This window comes from Cynoglossus semilaevis, chromosome 12, assembly GCF_000523025.1.
Source record: "Cynoglossus semilaevis isolate Cse_v1.0 chromosome 12, Cse_v1.0, whole genome shotgun sequence".
Taxonomy (NCBI): domain Eukaryota; kingdom Metazoa; phylum Chordata; class Actinopteri; order Pleuronectiformes; family Cynoglossidae; genus Cynoglossus; species Cynoglossus semilaevis.
The window spans coordinates 11,274,135-11,289,160 of record NC_024318.1 but is presented as its reverse complement, the minus strand read 5'-3'; the positions used below and the strand labels follow the sequence as shown (position 1 = coordinate 11,289,160).

The following is a 15,026-nucleotide window of genomic DNA, read 5'->3' as shown; positions in this document are numbered from 1 at the left end:
CGTGCGTACTACGTCATCAAAACAAGGAATTACCGCAAAGGATTTTGGGAAATTGAGTGGTTCGTTCAATGTCTCGTTCATAGTAGCAATTTAGCAATTTAGTCGTTAACGATTACTATTAAACGGAAATGTATTTATTTTCTACATATTATATAGAATTGAATTTGATATTGATGTTTGATGTTGATTAGAATTAGCTTTGGTCTTGTTATACATACAAGATTGCCAGCAACTGGGTTCCTAAAGGTCCCTAACGGAATTTGTTCTCCATATGGACCACAAATAATTAAAGTTGTATTACATTTATATTTGATTAATACCAATAACAAATGCAACATATAAACACTTGTAAATGTGTTTGGGATAGTGTAGCTATTTATACAATTAATTGCAGAAAACAGAAAAAAAATCATATTTTTGATGGAGCGACTGAAAGAGAGAATTAGAGTCACAATACATACAAAACCAGAATTTGAATGTATTCTTAAACCGACAACTGTATGTAGAGAAACTACATTTTCCATCAGGCTCCGCGGCATCATCCATGCGCCGCAGTCAATCAGCTGTTGAGGCAACTGCTGACTACCTCCGCACAAGGGTAGCTCGTTTGTCATATCTCAACCTAGGCGAAGCCACCAGAAATAACTTTATTTACAGAGTCTCATAAAGGTGAACGATAAAGGTAATTCAGTCCAGAAGGTGTCAATGTGTTGTGTTAGTGTGTTTTTTGCATGTTGCAGTTTTTTAGTTTGTGTAGTGGTAGTTGTGTTTGTGGTGGAGGGGACACATATAGATTATAGTGGGATTTCGAGGCAAAGACAGCTCCGTGGAGCGTATCGGATGCCTCGATCAGCGCGTCAGAGTGCTGTTGAGAGGGCCGGGTTGTGGCACTGTCAGTGGTGAATATGCCGGTGAGGTTTGGCACAGTTGGCTGCTGATTGTGCTGCTTTGATGACCTTGGAAGCGCAGCACTGGGACGAGAAACCGAGGATTAAGCGGTTGGGTTTGTGCTATGCAGGCTTTTACCATTTCATTTAAAGTCCAACTTGTTCCACTGTGGCATTATGCTGATAAGATGTGCCTTGTGTGTCATTAAACAGTGCTTCACTGACTTTTACATATTGGAAGGCCTCTGTGTTTGGCTGCGTGTTAGCTCTCCCGCAGTCCTGCAGAGAGCCAACAAAATGTTTTCATAGTTTTCATTAATTCCATTTTAACCTCGGATCCTCTGGGAGTGTGAAATAGCATACGTTTATATATAGTCTGAATTGATATTAACCTACGAGGAGCGCATAAAAGATATTTCCGATTTTCCACTGTCATGTCATTCGTGTTTAAAGCCACCACTGTAGAATTTCTAATATCAAAATGCTCATGTTGGTGTTGATATTTAAATATGCATGTGATTTAAGAATGACGCTGTGCCTGACAAGCCAAGTAAAATAATATCGTGTGCAGTGTTCTCTCTCATATCTAACTTCTGAGAGATGGCACCAAGCAAGGCTTTAAGTGATAGTTTACCTTTGGCTTTAATCTATTATTACCCTAAAACACTGTTTTCTTTTTTGTGTGATGTAAATGCCAACCTTCGGCTGTGTCACTGCGGACTAACGCTCTGTTCCTCTTTGCAACACGATGAGAGCCACATTTTTCGCCACAAAATATTTTACTTTATATTCATATTTTGCCGTTTGCCTTTAGTTGAGTCACAACATTACAAATGTCACCGTGACCAACTTTAATAAGGAAACGAGAAGATCTTTGCTCTCTGATAAATTGGCTCAGCTGCGTCACTCTGCATCCTGCGTAAAACCAGTGAAGTGCGCCTTTCTGTAGGTCATTTTTAGCCAGAAAAGGGAAGACGCGTGGACATGTCCGTTGTCGTGCCTGAGGCAGACTAGAAACGTATTTTAACCTTGTGGAAGGACAGCTGTATTTACTGACGTATGTAAATGAATATAGGGGAGGTCCTTGGGCAAAACACACTGAATCAGTTTCACATTGCAGCTCCGGAGTTCCTGCGTGGAAGGAAAGACGAGACGTGGCGAAATCTGGTGAATATTTTGCAGCGGCATATGCTCCGTGTATAATTTGTGGGATTAGTAAATCATTCTAGTTGTAGTCTTGAGGAGTGCGTGAGTGTGTTTTTTGCCCTTTTCTTCTATTCGGCTAAATGGGTGATCACGCATTCGCCTTGCAACTGCCTGCTCCCTCTCTGCTGTCCGAGCTGTCCCAGTTCATCAGATTCTACAGCAGCACTGCGAGTCCCGTCTATGATCTGCTTCATGACAGCCATAATAATAACTCGTCGTCTCTGTTTTCCCCCGTTTCAGCTCAGCAAACCATGCAGGATGATTTACTGATGGACAAAAACAAAGCCCAGCCTCATCATCAGCAAGATCCCACGCAAGTAGACCCTCCTCCTCCTTCCACCCCGACCCCGTCATCGGAACCGACATCTCTATCGGACTCGGAGAGCCCGTCGACTGGGAACAACCAGGCGGCTTCAGCACTCAGCGTCAACGGCAAAGACAAGGTGCCGATGGAGTCGCCGATCCTGCCCGGGTTGAGCTTCCACCACCAGCCGCAGGAGACCGGCGGTCCCCTCTCCTCTCCCTCCTCCACATTTGGGAGCACTTGGTCCACGGGAACCACAAACGCCGGCGTGGACGACAGCTTTTTCCAGGGAATACCATCGGTTAACGGGACGATGCTTTTCCAGAACTTCCCGCACCCTGTCAACCCCGTCTTCGGGGGCAATTTCTCCCCGCAGATCGGCTTGGCTCCACAGACTCAGCACCACCAACAGCCCGCAGCCCCGCAGCAGCAGCAGCAGCAACAGCAGCAGCAGAGGAGATCCCCTGTTAGCCCCAACCAGGGCCCCTTCCCACAGAGAAACGCTTATCAAACCATCCTGAATAACAGTAAGGGTTCTTCTAATTCTGCTCCATCCTCCGCTTGGAATAATCACCAGAACGCCGGCTGGGGCACATCCTCTAACCCATGGAGCGGGCTGCAGGCGGGCAGGGACCCGCGCCGGGCGGTAGGAGTCGGTGTAGGGGTCGGTGTCGGTGTCGGTGTCGGTGTGGGAGTCGGGGTGCCGTCAACTCTGAACCCAATCTCCCCTATGAAAAAGCCCTACAACAGCAATGTTATAGCACCCCCCAAATTCCCAAGACCTGGTCCCCTCACCCCCAAACCCTGGATGGAGGACAGCGCCTTTAGGACTGACAACAGCAACAACATACTGCCTTTCCAGGTAAATACAAGGCCTTGCTGCGTTGCCTCAGTCAATAATTAAATATATACATGCAACTCGACTGGTAGTCAGTTTAACCTACATCTATGCGAGGCTGCCCTCAATTCAACAGTAAATTGTGGAGCCATCATTTATTTGTGTTGTACCGTATTTCCGTTTTTAGTTTTAAAATATTGTTTAAATATGAGATTACAGAAAGTGTTCTTGCCATGACTGTCAACATCATGATAGCATTTAGCCTGACAGCTCATGATGTGGAGGTCATCGGGTTTATACTGTGTAAATTAGTTAGGTCTGTGGACTCTTTGCCCATTTTTATGCATTTAATGCAGTGACACCCAGTTAGTTCAGGTAATAATCACTGCCAGTGCATGGTTTATGGCTATAATGGTAATATTGTCTCTTCCACTTTACTCTCTGGGATTAAAGGGACACGCAAGGCGTTCAAGGACACCTTGTGCATTTTAACGTCATCTGTTCAGATGTTTATCCACTAATAGCACTAGTGACAGTAAAAGAACCATTAGTGATTGCTAGATATGTAATATGCGTGTGATGTAGCGCCGGTGTCGCGCCCGTGGCTTATTAATTTATTTACAAAATATACCTTTACTTATTTGTAGACCATCAAACCGGATAGTCCTGATATCCGATGGCCAGTGAAAGCGACACTGGTTCTCGTAATTTGATTGGCTTGTGACAAAACAGTGGGCGGGGTTTACGTCCAGATGACAAAGTCCCTCTGAGTAGGTGGAAGTCTTGGTTTATGTCATAATGCAGAAAAGGAAAGTTAATATTTAGATGGGGTGATCTATGTATATTGAGGCAAAATTGATCGATTTATTGTGAATCGATTATTTTGCTTTTCAGTCTTAACAATGTCATTGTAATGCTTAGAGATCATACATTGATAAAGTACTGATTAACTTACATTGAGTTAAGGCTATAAAGGCTTATTTGATTTGTCTGTTTCATATAAATGAATATTTGGGTAATAACTTAAAAGGATATTTTAAAAAAGTGCTTTAAATTGAAAACACTGCATTAGCCATGTCACACACCTGCATCACAGCGGGCAGCGTTCTATACAGTTCTCCTGCTAACTTACTGAATGGCGTGTTTCACTCTGTGTAAAGCTATACTGCCTGGTGAAGAAGCCAGCTGAGTTCACATCCTATAAGTTGCTGGCTTACTTGAAGAGGAGAACGTGTTCCTCTGATCAAAGCAGAGACTTAAGAAGGGAGTGAGTGCAAGCCAAAATGTTGACCTGGTGCTGTAGGGAGACCCACATTTGCAGACGAAGCACTACCAAGTGTAGAGTGAAATTCCAGCCAGCCTGAGACCTATGGCCTTTTGTGGCGATAGTTATTGTGCGTGCGTACGTTTAAGCGTTGGTGTGTATGTAAGTCAGGCCTCTGCGTTTTTTTAATTACCAAGTTTCCTTTATCCCCTATCTGTGGTTTCACAACTTGGTCAGCTCACAACTTAAGATTGCCTGAAAACAAGGTCAAGGGGCCACATATCATGCTGTGATTTGTTTACTGACATGAAAGTCTGACAAACAGATTTTATGATGAGGGCACAGTGAAGGCTAACAATAGTTATCTGGCTTTAGGCTTATTATAACTGCAATGTCCTATTTATTATTTGTTTTGATTAACATTTAAAAATATATAGGAAAATTCTCAAGACTTGATATTGCCAGAAACCGGTGTTTTCAAGTCTCCTAGCAAGACGCAACCTGCAGGCCCTAGGGCTTGATCATTTGTAGAAAATCTGGTTAACCGTAATGTATGGTATATACAATGAAATGATCTATTACCTTGGAAATGCTACATACACGTATTATATTAACAGTATATTTTGGCATATGTTGTATAATTGCATTAACCCCTGAATTCAATATATTCCTGTGAGCTATCAGAACTACTTTGAGGTCTACTCTCAGATCCCGACCTACTTTTTTGGTGTCCCTGCTGTTGTTTATAAGCATGGAAAGAAGGGAAACAGATTTCCAGTGGACCTTAGTTATTAGCAAGTCAGCTAGCAACTTATTATTAACTTATTTCTGATTTAGTCTTTTGACTAAAATGCATTCTTTTTACCAGTTTACATTAACTCAATAGAAATAAAAAGTGAAATATTGTATTTTTAATTGAACATAATTATTATTTATATGTATTTATAGTCAAACATTTTATTAAGCTAACAGTTTGAGCCTGGGATAACAGCACGTGGCTGATGCTTGTTGTTCATAATGCTAATAATGTTCATAATCAGGTTAGCCAGGAAGTAGTGGTTCATTCAACAACTTTATTGTTTAAGTCCAGCCATATAATAAACAATATTTTTTACAGTGCTACCAATGATAATACTAAGTGTTTTCTGCTAATGAACCAGAGGGAATTGATTAATGGCCTCATAAGTGCATCTAATGTAACACTGGCTTTAGCTCACACTAAGCTGCCTAACAGTTAAACCCATAACCAGTGAAAGGTTATCACCAGGATGCAAGGTCATGGTGCCACATGTCAAGTGGCCTGTTTACTGAAGTGAAACTTAAAAGCTATTTGCTGATCTGAGCAGCAGGTGTGGTAAACACACACACACACACACACACACACACACACAGGTCCTGCAGTGTCAGGTTGCAGTCAGTGACAGGTGTACTCCTTGTCATTCTGTCCATTTTCCTCAGAATTCAGGAGAATCACTGCATAAAATGGGTGAAACTGTCATGTGCTCCCATATGTGCTCGTACTCGCTGCTGCTGTCTACCGTTTAAAGGTCAAGGAATTTGTGGAATGCAACTTAACATGTCAGTGTAAGTCTTAAGACACAAAGTCACATGAGCTTCTCAGGAGATGCCCTTATTTGAAACGTTGGCGATGGCGATTATTTTTGCAGTCCACAACTTTCATCACAGCACTGTGTTAGATCAGGAATTTGAAAGTTTGATCTTAGGGACAAGTCCTTGTTGACGCTGACGGACGTTCAAAACAGAAGGCGTTTCAACCGGACTTGGGGTTTAACCAGTGTATTACTGGAAAAGGTTGTGGTTCAGCCTGTTTACCATGTTGTTTTTAGTTTTTTTTTATTATTATTTTAACTTACAACCCTGCCAGTGTCTTGGCTCGTCCTTCTTTATGTGTGACGATGAAACACAATGATTCTGCAGTAACTGATATTGAAAAGTATAATTAGTGGCATTTCTGGTCAGGGAGGACGAACGGAAAATAACAAAAGACGGAGAAACAATGACAAAGGCCTAAAATGATATATTGGTGTCAGGCGCTCTATAAATCCACTGGATTATTTGTTGACAATGTTTTTTTACTTTTACAAAATATTGAGGTGTGTCCGACGTTCATGAAAATGTATGAACCAAAATTCTATTAAAAAAATTAGAATAAAAAAGTCTTAGCATCAGCTTGAAGTTAGGAAAATATGTTGGCATAATGATCAGCCCTAGAAAACCCTGTACCAGATGCACCAAATTTGGCAGCTGTGAATATCAAGTCCATGCAGAATAAAAGGCTGTACTTAAGGCTGACAGGTGAGGATATAGCCTTTAATTTTAATTTCTGCACTGCTCAACACAGGAAGTGCTGCAAATGTCCACGCACCTTATCCATTATTATGCAAATATCCTTCAGGTGTATTATGAACTTTCAAAACTGCACCCCAGGGATGTTGGCCCAGGCCTGGGTCGCATCAGTCAGGCACTACTGACGTTAATACTAGTTTAATAATTTAATTCCTCATGAATATTGCAAAGTTGTATATTTTTTGTAATTGTTAATTCCATTCAAAATTAAAATATTACCTGGTGGTCATACTTTTTTAATAAAAAATATAATTATACATACAAATTACAAATTAGACATGTTGCCGTTTTATTTCCATGAAATACTGTGTTTACTACCCCCTAGTAAACATGTCCGTATATCCAGTTTATGTGTCATGGTGAAAGAGGAGCTCAGGAAGCGAAACAACTTGAACTTGAATTCCAAACTATGGAAACCTGAAGACTACAGGGATTTCTTTAGGTCAGTTCACCTACACTTAGGTCGTCCACCCTCCCCCGTCACAGTCATCGTTCATACGGGTAAGAGAAGAGAGGAGCGAGAGGAAACGAAAAGCTCAGCAGTTTAAGTGTTCAGCTCTTTTTAAGTGGGCAGATTTTTATCAACACTGCACGGTTGGTACCAGAGTTGGGAGGACAATACTTTTGAACGCTCAGCCGAATAGACAACAATGGTGGAGCTGTTCAAACAGTGGCACACAGGCTTGGCCGGTGAACATAGTGCATAACTGCCAACAGCTGAGTTCTTTTGCAGTGGCAGAGCTTTGAACTTTTAGTATTGGCAACCATTGAAACCTTTGTTGACTTTTATTCAGGGTTTTGCATTATGGGTCTTGGGTTGCACTCTGGTGTGGGGTGGAGAACTGCAGCACGGAGTTTACTGGGGGTGAAGCAAGGCACTCGCAATGCAAACGGTGTGTTAGCGTGGTCTTCCTGTCTATATGTCACAACAGAACCAAAACAAAACATTTAGATTACTGTAAAAATTGAAAAAACAAAACAAAACCAAACTGGCTCAGTGTGTTAATGAGTGGAAATGTTTTTTTCTTTTTTTCCCAATTGGAACAAACAAGTAAGTCAACCAGCGTGGAACCATGTGTGTTATTGTAATACTCAGAATTATGCTGAAAGTATATCATTTTGATGGTTGACAGTGCTGTGCTCATGGTTAACAAATCTGTTTAAACAATATCCCAACTGAATGTGGTGTCAGCTGCAGTATAGTGACACCCACTCTCATGTTACTGCCACTGTTTTGTCAGCCAATCTGTATCTGAAGTCTAAGTGTTGATTCATGCTGCACAACTGTCATCTTTACCCTTTAATACGTCAAATAGCCCAAGGGTGAAGCTAAGAACAGAAGAAATACTGAAGAGTAAAATGTCTGTCATAGTTCTGGTAGATTTATGTGTTCTTTCATTATCACACGGCCGCCTTGTGATCATCATTCCCATAAGACCTGATACATACTGTACTGTCTGATGTTCTTCATGTTCATCCAACAAAAGTCATTATCAGCAAAATGTCTTTCCCTGTGTGTCAAAATAATGTCCAGTCATGCTGGTTGTGGGTCTAGCCTTAAAAAAAAGTCAACCAGATTTTCAACAGCAGTTGATTAAAAATGATTTTAAACGTCTTTTTCTGTGACATTTAGGCAACATAAAAACTGGATTTGTTATTATGTTTTTGTCTTCTATCTACCTTCTACTTTCCCTAATTTAATATTTGGGAGCCATTTTGTATTTTTTATATTTTGGGCTTATTACTTATAAATGGCATTTGCTATGACACTATTTACATTTACCTGATTAGCAAATATTATTACTATTAAAACATTTAGTATCAAAATGTGCACTTAATCTGAGATGTTCATGATATGTAAGCCTGGCTAAAGATGTCCTTGTCTTGTTTTGCTAATAATCATTTTTTCTAGGGCATTAAAATCAACTATCATAAACACACATTCCACACACTTCAGTGGCAGGATTGCTACAATCTCTGCCAATTTCTAACTCCAGCTGACATTGCCTAGCTATCCTTTGTAATACCACGTGTCTTTTTGTGACAAATAATAAAAAAAAAAAAATTAACCTCAGTGCTCATTAAACCGTATATGAATACTGTGTAGTTACGACTGTTTTTGGATACTTTTAATATTCAAAACAAATGACTACTGTAAAAATGACAATTAAATCACTTTTTTAAAATAAAAATATGTTCATGATCATGAAAAACCAGTTCTTCACCTTCTGCTCTTCTGCTCTTTTCTTCTGTTTGCAGGACCGGAATCGGCCCTTTGATGCTTTTAGCTTGCACTCATTGGAGAATTCCTTAATGGATATGATAAGGACTGACCACGACAAAGGTAAACCACACCCTGCTGGTGGCCCACCAATGACTATGGCTGATATTATATGGAGGAATCATTTTGCAGGTTAGGAATACCTATACGTCCATGCTCTCATCTTTTTGGCTTCACATATCATCAGCATTTTTTTTTCTCTTTATCAGCCAATCAGTAAAACGATTCAGGGTGGATTGCCATGTTTAATCTTGCCTGCAAATCCCATTGTAGTTACATACAATATACTGTATGTATGGTTTCTTTGTACTATGTCCTTTTGCTCTTTAATTTTTTTCATGCCGATTTAAAATCAATAGTCACATGACATTTACAGTGTAACTGCTCGTTTCCTTAAATCACATGATTGCTACTGAGCAGACTTTGGACAAGGTATGTTTTCCAGTTAAAAACAAATCAAAGCCTGAGCTTTAGAACCATGTACAGTATCCTACCAACCTTCTAGGACCATTCAAGGTGTTACTGGACATCCTGGCCAATATCTTTCTAACAGAGGTCACATGTTTGTTGCACCAGTTTCTGTCTCCTCCTAGATGAGGTCCTTTTGGGGCTGAGTATTGGGTTTTCATGCCCCCCCCTCATTCCAACATCAGATGCTAACAATGCTAGGATTGTGAGAAGGAATATAATGAGCGAAACATGTTGCTTTCACATGCTTAGGGACTCTTCCCTGTCATGTGCTCAGAGAGCATTGTTGCAGTCAAATGTGCATCCTGTCCTGCTCCAACATAAGTGGAAAGGTGCTGTCATGTCCTGGAGAGCCCGCCTTGTGATTGTTTATCAAAGCAGAGCAGAGACAGTAGAGATACTGGGAAAGAATGGAAGCATGAGACATAAACATGGGTGTGCATTCCCGCAATGCTCTTGCTTGCTTGTGTTTCTTTTCATCTTTGCAGCCTGTGCCAACCACAGAGAAGCCTCGACCTGCCAGAATCGTCCTAGTGCTAGAAGGCTTCAGTCAGGTTTCAGTGTCAGTTGCACAACCAGCAGCAAATGGCAGCGGAGGTTATTTAGATCAGAGCATTTGGGTAATGATTTGTATAACAAATATTGCACATGGGGTGTGGTACCTCAACGTCAAAACGAAGTGATGTAGACTTGAACTGCTCAGTAAGGAACCAGTAATCTGTACAAAACAATGAATGCTGTTTTTCCTCTCAAACATGACAAAAACCATTTGTATATTTAATTTGAAAACCATTTGAGTTTGTTTTGACAGTTCCAAATTGTAGTGTCAATTTGGACCTGTCATGTAATGACAGATGAAAAGAAAAGAATTCATCACATATTTGGTTCAACTCCCAGCAGGACATATATTGGCCAGGTTCAGATTATCCTGATCTGTTGACTGATTTGCTGTTCATTTGGATCTGATTGGATCACGCTGACCTCTCAGAATGTGGTTGGAGTATAAGTTTGAGCTTCAAAAGGCTTGAAGGTTTTATTCAGTGGACTCTCTATGTCATCATATCTGTGCGAAATTCACAAACAATCACTTGGTTCAGTGAACAGTTACCTTTGTATACACACGTTCTGAACACGCTTTCACAAGGAAATTATAAACCTTTCCTCCAGTGAGTCATGTTTAAAAATGTTGGAAGCAGGAAGCACACACAACACACAACAGTGAGAAAGCACCATGGAAACAAAAGACATGAGTATTTAAGACTAGTCACAATATAAGTGACTTCTATGCTTGTTCCACTCTACCAGCATGGGAGGGAAATTCATGAAATAAATCGATTAGGTGTGTTAGCGTCTGGGCAGTTTCAATATATCTGTGCATACATGTTAGTATTTAGCAAGTTAGCTTGCAGTGAAAAACATAAACCATACAGATTCATTGTACACTGTATTTTTAAGGGCTTACAAGGACACACAGTTTGACACACATTAATGCTGCTAGTAGCACTTTTAAGATACAGTATTATTAATATGAACTACAGTACTCAGCTTACTTTATATATTCTGTATATTTAAATGTATTTAAACAAGTGAGATTAATGCAGGTATTTATGATTATACACTAAGTCAGTATGAATAGAATGTTTACATGTAGTTCAATTGTTTTTAATTTTTCAAAGTTGCCTACTCAAGATTTACATGATATTCACAATGAAATAGTTTTTATGTTGCTTTTTAATTGTTTTGTATTTTAAAAAATGTAGTTGCTACTTCTACTGGCAATGAACCAGTTAACAAATTGCAGAAACCCAGTGGACCCAGTTTTGCATGGCCATATGAATGGTTTCCACCCATCTTCATCCCATTGCAGACATTTTTCACATACTTCTCATTGTGAGCAGAATAATTGTTTTTCCTTGATTGTTTTATGTGCGTGTATGTGTGGGTCTTTGAATGAACCATCTCTATTGTCACATGAAAGAGAACCAGCCAGTCTGAGGGGACCCCACCCACTTCCCCTTCCCTCTTTAGAGAAACCACTTTTTTTTTGTTATTACTTTGTCTGGATGACATTTGAGTTCAAAGTCCCTAAGAAGGGGGGTATTCCTGCCAGTGCAGGCCCCTGGGATTGGACCTAACGCTTTTCCAGGTTAGTGCAGGGCTGCCTCTCATCACTGGTTGGAAAATACACCTGTAATTGTAACGACAGCTTCCACAGACGCTGCCAACAACAACGTCCGTCAAAAACAAACCCGTACACGCTGTTGTTAGCAGTTTAAATTAAATGTGACATTCTATTTTTACTTACGCCCACTCCTCTGGCTTCAACACACACACATGCACACACACACACGTGCACACACCCACCCACACCCACATAGTATTGTTTAACAACATACTTGTGAGTGGATCCCACCCCACCCGTCTTTTCTCTCAAACACACATGCACCTCAGCTGGTTCGACTCACATGATCTTACTCGTGTGTCAATTACAATTTGTTGTGTGTGTGTGAAAGAGCAGCTTTTATGGTACTAAACTTCAATTTTATTCCCCAATGAAGTAACTTGTGATCATGTTTCTTAATTAGCTACTGTTTCACTTAATTATATGAAAGGATGATCAGTATTTTAGGGATCATATGAAAATGCTAACCTACTCCTAGGCAGAAGGGACAACAGATGGTGTAATTATTCAGCTTAGGTTGCAGACTAAGACACTAAGATACTGGTATACAAGAGAATTGTTTATTATTTTTAATTCAAGTTTCAACTTGCCTGAAAGGAAACGCCTCAACCTAAAATTACCTAGAATTAAGCTTTTTTAAAATGTTGTTTTTAAAAATTAGCCGTTAGCTTTGGTTTTAGAGGCTGCTCTCTGGAATTCTTTTAGTATTTCTGAAGAGAAATTCGATACTTTTTTGCTTGAGTGAAGACTGAGCCACAACACCAGTATCCTACATGGATTCTACTGTAGTTACAGAGGTGAGTGGTATTAATATTACAAAATGAGTTAGTCAACAAGCACGTTTCCAGAGTAAACCCCAAATGTAGCTAACTGAGTCTGACAAGGGACTACAGTTTGTCATGTTGTTGCAAATGTGGGTCAGTAAATAGTAGCCACAGCAAACACTGTGGATATTTGTGTTTGTTGACCAGAGCACTGGTCAGTGGATGAAGACTTGAAAAGCTGTTCTCAGGAAGAAAACAAGAACTGGCCATAGAGCAGTTCACATGTTCCAGTCATGAGGAAAGGTGCATCAGTGACACATACAAATGAGTATGTAATCTTTCTCACATACATATACATAGATAATGGGTCAGACTTTACCCCGTCTGGCTTTTCATGAAGCGGCAGTTTAAAGGTCTCTGTGAAAGTGTACGTTTCTGTTGATATTGACGAGGACATTCGGCTAAACTGTTGTTTATCCAAGGTTCAAACACGACACATGAAGCCATTCCGTCCTAATTGGATGTTCCGAGTCAGTATTCCGGTTACAATGCGACTCTGTCAGTGTTGTGTTTTTTTCATTGTGGAAAATCCACTGCTCCTGTAAGCATGACTGAGCTAATCCGGTCCAGGCAACAAAACAAGCCTGAGCCTGTTGTGTCCATTAAAGCAATGTTTGTCCAGATCCACATCCAAACTGTTAAATTATTACTGTCACTCTGCAGGATTTTCGGCAGTCTTGGATTGAAATGTGTAAATTATTTAATGTGTAAAGGTATTGTTTTTCTTTTGTTTTGTTTTTTTTGTTGAAATGGAAAATGCTTATAGGAAATTGGCACATCCTGGCTATTTGCTTGTTAAATGATGCTTTAACCCTCACGTGTTATGGCTTGATAGTTCATGGAACTATTGCCGTGTTGTAATCATCTTGTGAAGTGATGTGGGGATTAGTTCAGAGAGGTATGAAGGGCTTGATGTCAGGAATTGTGTCAGGGAGATTTTACACATTTGTGTTGCTTCACCACATGACTGTAGGTGTGTTTGACACTTGTTGCGACTGTTGGGGAGGAAATACAAGGGTGAGTCAAATAGTTTTCAAAAATTCAAACACAGCTTTATTGAATTAAAAAAGAAAAAAAAATAGAAACCTCCTTTTCTGCATATCCAAGATTAAGCAGTAAGTCAGCAGTGTATTTTATTATTTATTTTTTTGTGGAATTCTAGTGGGATTCCTTTGCCGGACTGACAGGGCCAGATCAAAGCCTGTAACAAGGCTTTAATAATTGTGTCTTAGTTTTAAGTTTCAGTTTTAGAAGTATTATAAAAGGCAGGTCTTGATTACATGCTATAAAAATGGATCGAGTGACTACATCTAATGAGTAATGAGTAATGAGTAATGAGTAATGTAACTCAAACAATTCAGAGAAACTCCATGTCAGCTGTGGAGTGAAAGGATCAGCCACGTGGACTCTAGTCAAATTTTAACCAATGTGAGACTTGAGGCACAGCCTCTGCCTCTGTAGCCTCTGCTGTCTGGGTAGATCACATGTCCAAACTCCAGTTTCTTTTTCTTTTTGATCTTCTTTAAGACAACAAGACTCCGCCAAGACAATGGTTCTCATCCTGTTTCAGTGAGATATTTTGTTAGCCAAGTACTTCATACTAGCAGATGTCATTTAAGGTTGGACAGAGGGCTTAAACCAAGCTGTGTGATCAGTGTCTGGTTCTGGTGGGTAAATCGTGGACATAAATACTCATCAAAAAAAAATTTCTGAGTACTGATGGAGATCTTTAGTTCTGCTCTTACCTTTTTTTACACTGGCCCCCCTTGTTTTCAGCAACATTACTAATGCCTTAACTACAGCTCCATTTTTTGAGATGTTAAGAGCCAGTGATTGACAGGTGCCTTGTGGCACATGTCAGGTTGGGTCAAATCATTCTGCTACACACATGACTCTGGGTATTTTGAAAATTTGAATTTAAAATTTAATTTCATGAACTTTCATTTATATCATATTGGAATATTAATATTTATTTATTATATATTTAACACAATTTTTTTTCACCTAAATGCAAGGACCATCCCCTACCTCTGTCTTTTCTCTTCAACTCTATCAAAGTTACGACCAACTCAGTTTCTGCAGATTTTCCGGGAAGTAAAGTGGGAGTTGCTACTTGATCAGTGTCTATTGAAAGAGAACTTTCCCCCAGGAGTGTAAACAGCATGGTGAGGTTGAGAATAGCTCAGGCTCACAGTGAGGAAATGTCACCAGAACAGCAGCAGCACCAGCAGCAAAAACCAGGGGCCTAAGGTCCTGCCACCAACCCCCCGGGGAGAGGCAGATGGCACATGCCCAGAGCTATTTTAAGCCTTCAGGATGGCAACTGTCTCCCTCTGTCAAGCAAATTATATGGAAAAAAGTGTTGCCCTTTTCTGAGCAATCTTTGGCCTTTGATTGGGATTTTG

At 40.2% G+C, this 15,026-nt stretch overlaps 1 protein-coding gene across 11 annotated transcripts in view; it reads left to right on the top strand.

Annotated features, from left to right (window-relative positions):
- Positions 1-15,026, top strand: part of cpeb3 (cytoplasmic polyadenylation element binding protein 3) — a 43,832-nt gene that overhangs the window by 6,248 nt on the left and 22,558 nt on the right. For 2 of the 11 annotated variants that reach the window (XM_025060642.1, XM_017037241.2), the window contains 2 exons: positions 2,334-3,259; positions 9,126-9,279. In XM_025060642.1, coding sequence (XP_024916410.1) covers positions 2,345-3,259; positions 9,126-9,279 — 1,069 coding nt within the window. In that variant the 5' untranslated portion in view covers positions 2,334-2,344. The other 9 variants (XM_025060641.1, XM_025060640.1, XM_025060639.1 and 6 more) reach the window with 6 other exon arrangements.